The 15,338-nt window shown below is 35.8% G+C and overlaps 1 protein-coding gene across 19 annotated transcripts in view; it reads left to right on the top strand.

The window, feature by feature from the left end:
• The window catches only part of LOC106880867 (dual specificity protein phosphatase CDC14A), a 385,993-nt gene that overhangs the window by 60,539 nt on the left and 310,116 nt on the right, over positions 1 to 15,338 (top strand). For all 19 annotated transcript variants that reach the window (XR_008264591.1, XR_008264594.1, XR_008264589.1 and 16 more), the window contains one exon: positions 2,372 to 2,462. Coding sequence is in view for 13 of the 19 variants with exons in the window: in XM_052969515.1 (XP_052825475.1) it covers positions 2,372 to 2,462 (91 nt within the window). In the remaining 6 variants the exon portion in view is untranslated. Of the gene's footprint in view, positions 1 to 2,371; positions 2,463 to 15,338 lie in introns of those variants that run through there.

Here is a 15,338-nt window from a genome sequence, read left to right as displayed (position 1 = left end):
TTACAAATAACACTATACTTATTTAAGTAGAATTTGGCTAATTTACTACCTTAAATACAGAAAAAAGTGACTCCTTAGACAAACTTACAAATTAGCCGAACAGTTTTGTACAATAAATTTAAAAGATGAGAACTATAAAGAGTGACAAATTAGAAGAAGTGGCATTCTTTGCTACAATATTTTAAGTGAAACGTTTCTTATTCTTCACTTTACTTGAAGTAATAGTATGTCCTATACTTTTACAGGTATAATAATTGTCCTGCACTTTTCCAGGTTTATAATCTTAAGAATATTACTTTTCATGCTCGCGCGTGTGTGTGTGTGTATATATATATATATATACATATATATATATAATGTCCCCGTAACTTAGTGGTTCGGGAAAAAGAGACTGATAGAATAAGTACTAGGCTTACAAAGAATAAGTCCTGGGGTTGATTCTCTCGATTAAAGGCAATGCTCCAGCATAGCCGCATTCAAATGACTGAAACAAGTAAAAGAGTAAAAGAGAGTATATATATAAGATGTATACACATATAATATGTATTATATATATAATATGTTCAAAGAGAGTTAGAGGTTGTGAATCCAACCAACCAAGGGATAGTATCTATCCAATATACTACTGGTAGAATACCTAATTAATACATTAGGTGAGGATAAGTGGTTTTACTCTTAATTTAGATGGTAAGAAGAAAATGGAGGGAATCCAGAGGTATTATTCATCAGCTGTTAGACATTGTATTATGTCTATTTATTTATTTAAAACAGTTCTGATAATATATTTATACATGTGTAAAGTATTAGTAATTTCTAGAGAAAGAAGACCAGTTTCTTATAGGTGTTTCTGTCAAGGGGTCACAGTATCCCACATGTTATTTCCATCTTTTCGGTGTACTGTAGTAATCTGTAGATAAAATTAGGGTACTTCATCAGAGAGTTTTTATAAGATAGTCGTAGAAGTTCATAGGGTCGAATTTTGTTTTTCACATGCCACCAACACATGTGCCAGTAAAGCGACGCTGGCAACAGTCACGCTCGAATGGTGCTTTTTACGTGTCACCGGCACGGGAGCCAATCCATGGCCCTGGCAACGATCACGCTCAGATGTGCTTTTAACTTTCCACTGGCATGAGTGCCAATGAGGCGGTACTGTCATCGGCCATGTCAGCGATTTTGATTTGTTTACACTTGCGGATCAACTTCCAACTATTCTTTCAGTTTATGACATGCATTCAGTCATGACTGCTTTTCATATTCTGTGAGCAAGTGCGGTACAAATTTTACTGCAACTCTTTTCATTTGCAATTCCACACTCAAAATTCATTGGCAGGTGTTCCAGGACACATCAGTCATATCAACAAGTTCATGAATTGTTTGGTGACAGTCCTCCAAGATTAGTTCATGAATTTTCATGTTGTTTTCATTCGTTCAGGAGATCGTTGGTCATCCTGAATGAGGTTAGTCCTCAAGTGACAAGTGACCATTCCTAAAGTGTGGAAACCATTTGTAAATTTGTGTTTTGCTTGTGGTAGCAGCCTTGTAAGCTGTTTAAAGCATGACAACTGTTTCAGCTAGTGTTTTTCCCAGAATTTTATGGAAGCATTCTGTTCCTTTGTTTCAGCGTTGCAAAAATCAACAAACAGGGAAGAAGCACTGCAAAACAAAAATGTACCACATGGTAGTACAACCTCACCAGACAATGCTGGTCAGCAAACTGATGCCCTGAGGGTTGCATCAAATGGCTTCTAGTGGCAGAAGCCTGAACTACAATGGGCTTGCCTCAGAAAACGTTTCCGGTTACTTTGGGGTACCCCCTTGTGCATGAGAAAAGGGATAAGGAGTGTATAAAGTCATAAATGACAGAGAAATATTTAGTTGAACCATTATTTAACAAAAGAAAATCTAAATATCACAACAAATTCGTTTTGCAACTCAAAAACATGCAAATAACTTATATTTAATAATATACTTACAAGTCTGCATTATTGCAAAATGCAAAAAATGTGTGTGTGTGTGTGTGTGTGTGTCCTGCATCCAGTGGTAAGATTCTAGTTCAAGATTTCTGGAGTTGTGGGGAGTATAGAGTAACATCTTAAATAATATTACTCCCAAGTCTGTTCTGACTCAGAATGACAGCTGTTTTGTCGTTTTATGCATATATAATGGTATCAGGCAATGAAGTTTGGTTATACTGAAATACTACCTTTTATACTGTAGTTGGTTATACTGTTAGTGCCCTGTTTGAGGTTGTCTTTCACAGAGGCATCAATCAACTTCATAGATGAATATATATACTGTTAATGAACTATTAATCTAATTATGCCAGAAGCAATAAATAAATGTATCTTTTTATTGTTCATTTTTATAGATCGGCTGTACTTTGCTACACTCCGAGGCAGACCACGATCAAAGCCTAATGTTCACTATTTTTCTATTGATGATGAACTCGTTTATGAAAAGTAAGTATAAATTTTGTAGGTTTTTGATAATTTCTTGAATAGATTGACTGATTGCTACGTAATTAGCCATGTTTGTGTTAAAAGATCAAATAAATACAAAGTAATACAATAATAGAGAGTTTCTTATTGTCCTTGCTTTTGGCAGAGTGTATTATTTGTCTAGCTAGACATTTTTTCTTTGATATTTTGTTTTGTTATTCATTGTTCCTAAGACAGATTGTGTGGAAGAGGGAAGGGGACACCGGAGGAAGTGATCTTGTGTGAGATGATGAAAGGTTAGAGTGTGACAGAGAGATAGAAACAGATGTCTTGCTGTAGAGCAGGTACATGATTACTCATACAGAGTATATGAGAGAGAGAGAGAGGAAGAGAGTGAGAGAAAGAGAGCAAAAGTTAAGAAGAATGAGGGCAGAATAGGTGTACTGTTGAAGAGGAGGAACATGGTCACCTAGAAAGAGAGGAAGAGTTAAGAAAGAGGTGTGCTGCTGTAAAGGAGATACATGGTTACCTAGCCAGAGGTACTTATTTAAAAAATATCTCTTTTAATCTTCACTTTTTTGTTGCATTTGTTAAAAAGGATTTCTCATTATATTGTCTCTGTTGAGATGATGAACACGATTTAGTCAAATGGCTTGAAAGCTGAGTTAATAAACATTGGTCAATCAACTGAGTAGATTCAGCACTTTCTATTCTATCACTGATGCTACACTTTGACCATAGTTGAAACAGTTAGGTCTCATTTGCACCATCTAGCTATAGTTAAGTACTACTAGTTGGTATAGTTTACTATTACCAACAGTAGTAAATACTGTCAAATTGACTGGTGTTTCATTGGTTTACAGTCCTCTGTTAAGCTTTTCTTGTAGAGTGGAGTGTTACTTGTGATCCACAAGCATCCTATCAGAAAAATTCTCTCTCTCTCTCTCTCTCTCTCTCTCTCTCTCTCTCTCTCTCTCTCTCTCTCTCTCTCCCTCTCTCTCTAGCCCTCTCTCCCCTCTCTCTCCCCCCCTCTCTCCCCCCTCTCTCTCAATAGTAGAGAGACCAGAATTAAGTGCTCACCTGCTGAATCCTTTCAAGTAGTTCTGAGTATCTCTTTTGTTACTTAAGTCCAGTAATGTACAAATGTCTCACTATCATTTCATTTCTTGATCTATTCTGTATTTCATAAAGTCCTAGGGTGATTGATGTGTGGTGTGAAAAATCACATTCATGCCCAATCCTTCCTCCCTAAATAGTTTCCCTGTGGAATTCCTTACCTGCGCACTTTTTTTCATGTAGCTGTTGACTTACATTTGTTCAAGAGAAACATAAGCTTGTCTTATGACTCCCATAGGATTTGCAGTTTTCTTTTTACATCATTCTAATGAAACAAAAAGAAAAATGGTGTAACTAATTAAGAAATAATAATAATAACAACAACAATAATAAAACAAACAGTGTAAAATAATGATAATAATAATAATAATAATAATAATAATAATAATGAAGGTAGAAGGAGGAGGAGGAGACGCCCTTCAGTTATGAATGACCATGGGATTGCACCTAGAAAGTTACCCTCCCAGGCACAAGTCCGGGCAAAGTTGTTTATGGAAGGCCAACAGTCACCCATGCATACCAGCCTCCCCTCTCCACACCACTGATGTTATCCAAGGGAAAGGCAAAGGCCGATACAGCTTGGCACCAGTGACGTTGCAACTCCTTTCTACAGCTGAGTGAACTGGAACAACGTGAAATAAAGTGTCTTGCTCAAGAACACAACATGCAGCCCGTTCCGGGAATCGAACTCACAACATCACGATCGTAAGCTCGATACTCTAACCACTGAGCCACGCACCCTTACTGATGGTAATAATAATAATAATAATAATTGGGGAAAGAAGCAGATTGTAAGGGCATAGAATTGCCAAACAGAGAGAGAATGGATGACCCGAATGATGATGGGTACAAGTACCTTGGGATCATGGAGCTGGACAATATCTTGCACAGAGAAATGAAAGACAAGTACATCACTGAATATTTGAAGTCCCTCAAACTTCTCTTGAAATCAAAACTCAACTCAAGGAACCTTGTGTCTGCCATCAACTTATGGGCTGTTGCTGTAGTCGACTATAGTGCACCCATCCTGAAATAGACATGAGCAGAGATTAACCAACTTGCTCACACTACTCGAACAACGATGACAGTGCATGGTGCCCTTCACTCTAAGGTGAACATATAAAGGCTCTACATGAAAAGGTGTAAAGGTGGATGTGAACTGATTAGCGTACGGGAGTGAATCAACAGTGAAAGAAGAAACATGGCAGAATATTTTGTAAGCAGCAAACAAGACCTGCTACAGAATACTGCTAATGCAGAAGGATTTACCAAAAATGGACTTGAAAGTGCTAATGAATTCTGATCATGAATAGCCAATGAGAGAAGAAACTCTACTTTGCATGGATTTACATGATCACTTCCACCATGAAACTAACAAATTAAAAGACCAGGGAGCATCATGGAGGTGGCTTAGCAAGGGTGACCTAAAAAAGAAGACTGAAAGCCTAATTCTCACTACCCAGGATCAGACATTGAATACCAACTCAGTGAAAAAGGATATATACCACACAAGTGCTATGAACCTCTGCAGAATGTGTGGGAAGATGGCCAAAAGCATGACTCACATTGTTAGTGCTTGTGAAAGTCTTGTGCAGAGAGAGTATAAGTGCAGGCATGGAAGCAAGAGAATGGATTGATAAATATGGAGACCTGAGAATTGAGATCACCAAGATGTGGCAGCTACAAGAGTCAAACATAAAGGTTGTCCCTATTGTCATTAGCATTGGGTTCAATACCACCCAACCTGAAGAAACATCTGGAAACTTTCAAAATCCCCTACACTCAAGGTTTATTGCAAAAATCAGCATTACTTGGAACTGCACACATATTGTGTAAAATATTGTCAGTCTGAGGTCCTTACTGTGACTTGACAGACAGTACTCTCCTCCCCTAGACACAATATTTTCAATCAACAACATCTCGATATTGGATACCGTGTGATGTCTTAAATAAGAATAATAATGGTAATAATAACAATTACTACCCATGTATTTTTTTTCATATAACATCATTTCATTTTGAAAATGAACAATTTGGTGTGTTTAGTTTAATGGCCTAGCAATGTATACAAGGAATTTCTTTACCCTTGGACTTGGTAAGACACTCAGCAAGAAATGGTAGCAAAATTGAAAGAAGAGGAACAACTCATGCAAGATCCCATGAATTTCAACAAAACCTGAGTTATACTACTACTACTACTACTACTACTACTACTACTACTACTACTACTACTACTACTACTACTACTACTACTACTACTACTACTACTACTACTACTACTACTACTAATAATAATAATAATAATAATAATAATAGTGGGTCTCATGGCTTCTGGTCTCAACTGGTTGGAAGTGTTATCATGTATATGTTTTGTCTTGGTGTAAAAGATGGGCTACAACAAATATGCGGCCCAACACTACAGATTTGCTCGTCAGTTGCTTGACTGTAACTAGTTGATCATGTCTCTGAGTGGATCCATCTCTGATCACAAGCAGGAGTAGTGGGGGAACATCGTAGTCATGTGTTAAGAGGAACTCTTTGGGGTTTGAATAATTCACCTCTGGAAACAGGTTTTATAGAATTGCCAAATGGAGAGAGAATGGAAGACCCGGATGATGAACACTTAAAAGTACCTTGGGATCCTGGAGCTGGACAATATCTTGCACAGAGAAATGAAAGACAAAGTCACCACTGCATATTTCAAACGCCTCAAACATCTCTTGAAACTGAAGCTCAATTCAAGGAACCTTGTGACTGCCATCGACTTATGGGCTGTTGCTGTAGTCGACTATAGTGCACCCATCCTGAAACAGACATGAGCAGAGACTGACCAACTCGATTGCACTACCTGAAAGACAATGACAATGCATAGTGCTCTCCACCCTAAGGCAAATATACACAGGCTCTACATGAAGAGGTGTAAGGGTGGACATGGGCTGATTAGTGTACGGGAGTGCATCAACAGTGAAAGAAGAATCATGGCAGAATATTTGGTAAACAGCAAAGAAGACCTGCTACAGTATGCTGCTAGTGCAGAAGGAGTTAACAAAAATAGACTTGAGAGTGCTCATAAATTCTGAACAAGAACAGCCAACGAGAGAGAAGAAACCCTACTCTGTATGGAATTACATGGTCAGTTCCACTGTGAGGCCAACAAATTAAAAGACCAGGAAGCATCATGGAGGTGGCTCAACAAAGGTGACCTAAAAAAGAATACTGAATGCCCAGGACCAGGCATTGAATACCAACTCAGTGAAAAAGAATATATATCACACAAGTGCATCGGATCTCTGCAGAATGTGTGAGAAGTCGTCGAGAGTGTGACTCACATTGTTAGTGCTTGTGAAAGTCTTGCTCAGAAAGAGTACAAGCATAGACACGACAAAGTAGCCCAAAACCTCCACTGGCTACTATGCCGTAAGTGTGGATATGAGGTTACGGGTGTTTGGTAACCAACATACACCGGAAAAGGTAATGGATGAAAAGGGGAAGGCAAAAATCCTCTGGGACTTTGATTTCCAGACAGACAAAGGTTTAGAGCACCGAAGGCCGGATATAGTAACCTTTAGGAGGGACAAACAAGCATGCCTAATAATTGACATAGTAGTACCAGGAGTTCAACGTATCATCATGAAAGAAAGGGGAAAAAGTTGATAAATATGGAGACCTGAGAATTAAGATTGCTAAGATGTCGCAGCTACAAGAGTTGAACATAAAGGTTATCCCTATTGTCATCGGAGCATTGAGTTCAATACCACCCAATCTGAGAAAACATCTGAAAATCTTCAAAATACCCTACAATCTAGATGTAGTGCAAAAGTTGGCATTATTTGGAACTGCACGCATATTGCATAAAGTACTGTCTGTCTGAGGTCCTTGTTGTGACTTGACAAATAGTACACACTCCCAGTAGACACAATATCTTCAATCAACAACCTCATGATATTGTGTACTGTGTGATGTCTGTAATAATAATAATAATAATAATAATAATTCCTATCATAGTAGGTGCCTTAGGTATAATAAAAAAATATTCAGACAAATACATAACAAAAACACCAGGACTTACAAATATATATAACATACAGAAAATTGCACTACTGGGCACTGCACACATCCTACGCAAAACACTTTCAATACAGTAACTATAAGAGCATCCCAGCAAACCACAGCACATACCCAAGGCACACAGAGCTGCGCTCGGTAGTGAAGTGAAAGCGCGTTATAAAAATAAAACTACTGAACAATAATAATAATTATGATAATCATAATGATGATGATGATAATTTCAAATTTTGATATAAGGCCAGTAATTTCAGGGGAAGGTGTAAGTTGATTACATCGACCCAAGTGCTTAATTGATACTTATTTTATCGATCCAGAAAGGATGAAAAGCAAAATCAACCTTGGTGTAATTTGATCTCAGAATGTGAAAATGGATGAAATGCCTCTGAGCATTTTGCCCAGTGTGCTAATGATTCTGCTAGCTTGCTGCCTCACAATAATAATAATAGTAATATTTATAATTTCTTTTTTTTCTACTCTAGGCACAAGGCCCAAAACTTTTAGGGAGGGGAGCCAGTCAATTAGATCGACTTCAGTATGTAAGTGGTACTTAATTTATCGACCTCGAAAGGATGAAAGGCAAAGTTGACCTTGGCAGAATTTGAACTCAGAATGTGAAGACAGACAAAATACTGCCAAGCATTTTCCCCAGCGTGCTAATGATTCTGCCAGCTTGCCACCTTACTGTAATAATAATAATAATAATAATAATAATCCTTTCTACTATAGGCAGAAGGCTTGAAATTTTGGGGGAGTGTATTCCAGTGTCACTTTGATGACATGCACTGCTCTCTCAATAATAATAATAATAATAATAATAATAATAATAATAATGATGATGAGGATTTTTATTTACCAGCTGGGTGATAGATGAAGGAGAAAATACAGTGAAAACATAAAATGTGTGAAAAAGTTATATAGAATAGAATGATTAGAAAATAAAAAGGTTGACAGTATACACAATATACAATAAAAACAAAGGAAGTATATATAGTATAGATATTAAACAAACAAAAAAGGTGATAGTGATGTAGTCCTGATACAATCAAGGGACCCCACCATCTCAGATCTCACTGAACACCAATGGTAAGAGCCCTCTCTAGTTCCATTTTTTTTTCAGCTCACAGGATTATACTTAGAGTAGTGCCATCCACTCTTGCCATTTTTGCAACTTGCACCCACACTTCAATAAATTCATTTGAGGACAGCACCTCTGTCACTTTCCTTTTTAAGGAAAACTTGAAAACGACAAGGGTTTTACTAAAGAGGAACGTCTCTGTCCTTATTCCTTTCAGCCTCGTCCATCAGACAAAGGAAAACTGCTGTACCTGCTTGATTAAAAGAGAGCAGCAGGGCAGTCATCACTATGTACTTAGGAAATGGATAGATATGTCCCACTTGGATAGCAGCTGTTCAACATAACTCCACAAGTCAGCATTAAACAAATGCATGCAGAACAGTTACATCACTCTGCATGCACCTTGGACAAGCCTATCTGACAGCACATCTGTATCCGTAGATTTTATCTCCAACCAGTAACACCCCTCAGTTGCACTTCTAGGCTAAGGACTTCTGGAAATTATCCATGGTACTCCCTGGCCAATATGTTTTTTGTCCACTCTAAAGTGATAGTGGTAGAATTGAAGGGACAACTTATGTATTGAAATATATTTGCAGTACTTCTATTAAAATCTCATTCTTTAAGAATAGTCAAACTTGGCTAAGTGTGCCAATAGAGTCTTTGTAAATTTGACAATGTTGCTGTTTACAGTGGAAAGACTTTGTGGTCCATACTTACAACTAAATGGATTGGGCTGTTGATTATTGTTTTGGACAACCACATACCATTCTTCTCCTCCTCCTCATCATCATTGTTGTTTAATGTCTATTTTTCCTTGTTTGCATGGGTCAGACAGAAATTATTAAGGCAGAGTTTCTATGTCCAGATGACCTTCCTCTTGCTGACACTCCCTTTTTTCCAAGGAAAGTAATATTTCCTATGGCAAGACATGCTTTAATGAAAGACTGGAAATGAACAACATAGTATGACAATGGTGCTTATTTACAAATATCACACAATGTCAAGACAAGTGAACACATATGCACACAGTTACATGTGTATATATTTTTTATTTTCGTATTTACTTTGCAAGATTCTTGATGTGGACTTGTGTATTGAAACAGATTTTGCTGTATCTTGGGCAGATCATCATGCCAGTAATAAACATATGCACAAGTTCTGTTTCACTTCTTTATTATTTGTCAATTGATTAACTATTTAAACCAATTAACTAATTGCTTGTTTGATTAATTGTTCAGTTAATCAGCTTTGTAGTTTGTAAGGATGAATGTTTAAAGATGCTATACCAAATGGAGAATTAGTTTGTAGATTTAGGAAAGCTCTTAGTCATGCTAAACTTTGAATTAAGGTGACAGAGAAAGCAGGAAAATCCATTAGGTCGCAGATAAGTAGAACAACCCTTTTAATAGGGACACATGTGCAAATAGGAACTATATTGTATGTATAACTAATCCTAGTATTAACTGTAAAACAAGAAATATAGTTTATCACTTAAAATCTGTGGAGAGCAAGTGTAAGAAATTGACCACAGCATACATTAGGGAGACTGCCAGAAGTTTGGCAGAAAGAATGAAAGAACATTTTTGAGTAAGAAACCTATGTTGGTGCTCCATCAGCATACTAAGGATTGAACATAACGACATGCTGAACAACATAGGTATTAAGATCCTTTCAATATATTCATATGATGCATCATTATGACAGATATGGGAGAGTACACTAAATAAAAAGAAATTGTTAAAATGTAGAAAGAAGTTCACAATTACTGATGAAAGTAATTTCATACATAATTTACTGACAGAAATAACTTCATAAATTTCACTTTAATCTGTACACTTAGTTAAATTTCTTATTTACTTTCGCAATGTTTTGTGTTTTTTTGTTGTTGACGGAATTACTGATAAAAGTAAGTTCATAATTTACTGACAGAAGTAACTTCAAAAATTTCACTTAAATCTGTACACTTAGTTAATTTCCCTAAAAATTTTTAATTTACTTTTGTAACGGTTTTGTGTTTTTCTGTTGTTAATGGCTTTTTTCTGGTTCCTTCAATACTGGCTCTTTGGTTCACTGACAAATTTCACTTCAACCCATAAAATTTTTTATTTTCTGTTTCTTATTTACTTTCTGCCCGTCATATTAAGAAATATAATTTCCATTACCCAGTTATTTTCATTGTTTACTATGTTCTGTACCTGTGTATTTCTGTATATGTATATAACCATGCCTAGAAGGAAAGTATCAGATTTGTCTACAATGTCAATGTCAGCCAAAAGAATGTCTCTGTCCAGGGAAGGAGAGACAGCTGCAGAAAGGGAAGCATAGCAAGAAACGAACAGACTGTGCACTACAATAGCCAGAGCATCTCAAAGTGATGAACAGAGGTATGCATGGCTGACAAGGAATAGGATCTCCACTGCAGAACAAAGAGCAGTTGCAACAGCTCAGAGAAACAACTTCTATGAAGCAGCTTTCAATTATGGTCCAGCAGTTCATTATGCAGATGACACTAGAGTTTCCATTAGTACAATTTCAACTGAGTGCATACATTGTAAAGCAAAGAAGTGGCCTGGAGAGACACCTGCACTGTGCTGCAGTGGTGGAATGGTTAAACACTCTGCAATCCCCCAACCTCTAGAGCCATTGAAGAAACTGTTAACATCAACTGACCAAGATTCCAAGCACTTCCAAAACAAAATTAGACAATACAATGCTACACTACAGATGACATTATTTGGAGCCACAACTTTCAAGATCCAAGGTCAGATTTATCATCAGATTGGTTCTCTACTACCTCCGTCAAATGAATCACCAAAACCAGCCTTTCATTGTTTATAATTTGTACCTGTTTTTTGGTTCCAAAATAAGCTACACAAAATGTGTTTTTGAATTACATGTATTTACTTTATATACATATATGAGCTGAAAACTTTCTTTTAACATTTCACTTAACGTCTATGTTTCATGCTGGCATGGGATGGAGAGTTATCAATGTAGAAAGTTGATATCTCAGCTACTAGCAGTTGAAACCTGTGTAATCTAGATGGCATTTTAAAATTTCATTATTCTCTTTAACCCAGGCAATGCTGGGTGTTTCTGCTAGTATATATATATATATATATATATATATATATAGATGTGTGTATTTTTCCCTTGTTTACAATTAACACGGAAAAAATAGATAAACAGTTACCAGGGTAGCAAAACATCACACAAGTAAAAAGGGCGTGACACCTTGTTTTTAAAGGTAGAAACTCTGGGTTTATGTGAAATATTTTGTATAATATATATAAATAAATAAATGGAGTTAAACACAGGTGTTATTCAAATTCTTTTACTTCCGACACATGTTTCGAAGATATCATTGATATTATTCCAAAGGAATAAAATGGTGTAAAACAATGTAATCTTATCTTCAGGGAAATAAAGAAATAAAACTCGTCATTAAGACATTTTAACAGAATATGATGGAAATGTATGGTGATGAAATGAACACTATTATTCCTTTGGAATAATACCAATAATATCTTTGAAACATGTGTCGGAAGTAAAAGAATTTGAGTAACATCTGCGTTTAACTCCATTTATTTATATATATATATATATATATAGTTAATAAAAAAATATATCAGAAAGAAGCACACTCTAAAAAATAGAGCAGTAATTATTACAACAAAATTTTAATTAGAGCTATCCAAGGTTTTGCACCCACAAAGCTGTAAAGAAGTGTTTTCTAAATGTATCCACTTTAAGCGCTACTTTCTTGAAAATTGGATCTCCCCATTTGCTCATTCTGCCTCTCCAAGTCTATGAAGGTTTTTTTTTCCCCTTCTGATTAAGGAGAAATAACCAGTACTCATTAACATTTTTTCATATTCATCGAGTTCTGAGCTTTTCCTCACGTCTGCGATGTAGATATTGTAGAATTTTGTATTCATATAGAGTCTGGCGAGCTGTCTACAAGGCTTTGGCTTTGTGGATGCAAACCTTGGGTAACTCTACATAAAATTCTGTGGTATATATATATATATCTTTATATATGACGTTGACCACTAACGTGGACATTCAATGTGCTAGAAATAGATCACATCGTGTGTCTAACAAGACCTAAATTGTTCTCAACATGAAATATAGTGGGATACCAAAACGTAAGCGGGCAAGACATTTAAAATCACCAAAAAGGAACATTATTAAACAGGTACCGGTTTCAAATTTAACAATCTTACCGACTGTCTATTTCTGTTCAGCCTGATTTGTAATGGAACCATAATCATCAGAACTCCATACAAAGTTGCCCACCGCCATAGGTGCGCGTGAAATTGGTTCTGTTAATTACAGCTTAATGGTAAAATTCAAAAGTCTTCGTTTTGGCGCGCTAATTCCAGGAATATGTCTGCAGAGAATATTTACTGCGTCGCATATATCCAGTATGAGAACTCGGTAAGGGTTAATATATTATCAAAAAAATGGCAAAAAATCATATATTAATTAATATCGATTAATTACCAGGAAGCTAGCACATTTAAAGAATCAAAGAGATTCAGAAACAGTATCTGCAATCTCAGGGGATTAAAGTACATTTTTATATATGACGTTGACCACTAACGTGGACATTCAATGTGCTAGAAATAGATCACATCTTGTGTCTAACAAGACCTAAATTGTTCTCAACATGAAATATAGCGTGATACCAAAACGTAAGCGGGCAAAACATTTAAAATCACCAACCACCCATATCGGCATAGAAGGTGGATGTTAAACGACAATGATGATGATATATATACCTATATACATAAATGACAGGCTTCTTTCAGTTTCTATCTACCAAATCTATTCACAAGGCTTTGGTCAACCTGGGGCTATAGTTGAAGACAAAATGTTCTGTGCTGTGGAACTGAAATGGAGACTATATGGTTGGAAAGCAAGCACACAACCACATCAAATAGAGTCTGACAAGCTGTCTGCAATATAGACGACTCTTCAGTGTAAACAATCTTTTATGGTGTGAAGTGGATGAGATTTGAACTCTTGAGTATGAGATTTATTGCAAGCTGTATTCATAGGTGTCTGCTTTCCTATTTTTGACAGCTAGGTGACATTACATGATCTGCTCAAACTGGCGATTTTGATTTGAAATCAAAATGTTTGAATTAATGTCAATTGAGACATTTGTCTTCTCCCTTCAAAGTAATGCTGCACCAATTACAGGATATGTAACACAACTCTATCACAGCAGTTATTTGGTATTTGATCAACCTTGTCAACACTGTTCTCTAACCTCACAACCCAAACAGGCTGGCACCCTAGAGATTAATATAACTACTGTCATTTTGTAATAAAAACCTTCTGGTCTTCATTTAATTTTACAGATTGCAACATCAAAAGCCTTCTATCTTTCACAGAAGTAAAGTGATATTCTCTACTTCACTACAATATTTAGTATTTGTTGTGCCTGTTGTTTATTTACTTCAAACTTTTACTGCTGTACCATAATAGTTTACTGTTTGTAATGTTATATATTTTCACTAGATTACCATTTCTTAGTTATTTGTGTAGAAAGCAAATAGTAACTTCCGTACTGAGTTACATAGCTTGCGTTTACTGCACCTGTACTGTTGTTACTGCTACCATCTATTTACAACACTAACACTGCTGCTAATTTCTACCACACTATCACTTCAATATACACTGTTCTTGCTACAGCAACTAACCTACTTTTTCCATTGATTAGGATTAGTTTAGTTGTGCTAGAGAAAAACAAAAATGCAAAATGACTTGCAAATTGTTCCAAGAATAACTTTTATCCTCTTTTTATCAAAGTATTTATATTTACAGTATCTATTACAAATATATATTTTAAGTAGTTAATAACAGACTAAATTTCAAGAGAGGGCAGCATAAAAAAGAAATAATAATAAATAAATAAATGAAAAAGAAAGAAAAAAAGATTTTTTTCATGTGCAGAACTAAAAATAATCTATTTCTCAGAAGAATGGTTGCATAAAGAAATATAATTTGTCTTTTCTTGTAAAATATTTCTCGGAATTTCTTAAGATGATACAGAGCAGATATTCTCTCAATCTTGAAGCAGTTATTAAACAATTATCAAAATTTTTACATCAGCATGAATTCAATAAATGGAAGTTTGTTTGGTGATGCTATGAATAGGAAATAACATTATCTATCTTCCAACAGATAATGCACATCCTTATTTGAAATGTTAATATTTTCTCTGAAGAGTCCACACAACAACCATGCATATTTGTATCTCCATGTTCTAAGGTTATATTTGTATAGCATCTTGGATCAGTGCCTTTGTTTTAGAATTAACCATTCAACTTTTTCTCATATAGATTGGGCCAAGACAACTGGACTAAAGATGAAAACAATTCCACTGATTGGGGTGTGTGTGTCCAAAAATCAAACATTTCCAAATTGCAGCTTTTGCACCTTAGTAGTGTTTTAATGCATTATCACATTTGTTAATAAATTTCAATGGATTTATTATAGATAGGTAACACATTTTATTAGAAACAACAAAAGCTACTGTTTAAGTTCTTTCATTCTTAACTTAATGGAACTCTTGTGGCTTAATGTGTACTGAAGAGCATATCTGACAGCTCACATTGAAACAA

Source organism: Octopus bimaculoides, chromosome 7 (assembly GCF_001194135.2).
Source record: "Octopus bimaculoides isolate UCB-OBI-ISO-001 chromosome 7, ASM119413v2, whole genome shotgun sequence".
NCBI classification, from domain to species: domain Eukaryota; kingdom Metazoa; phylum Mollusca; class Cephalopoda; order Octopoda; family Octopodidae; genus Octopus; species Octopus bimaculoides.
This window is presented reverse-complemented; position numbering and strand designations above follow the sequence as displayed.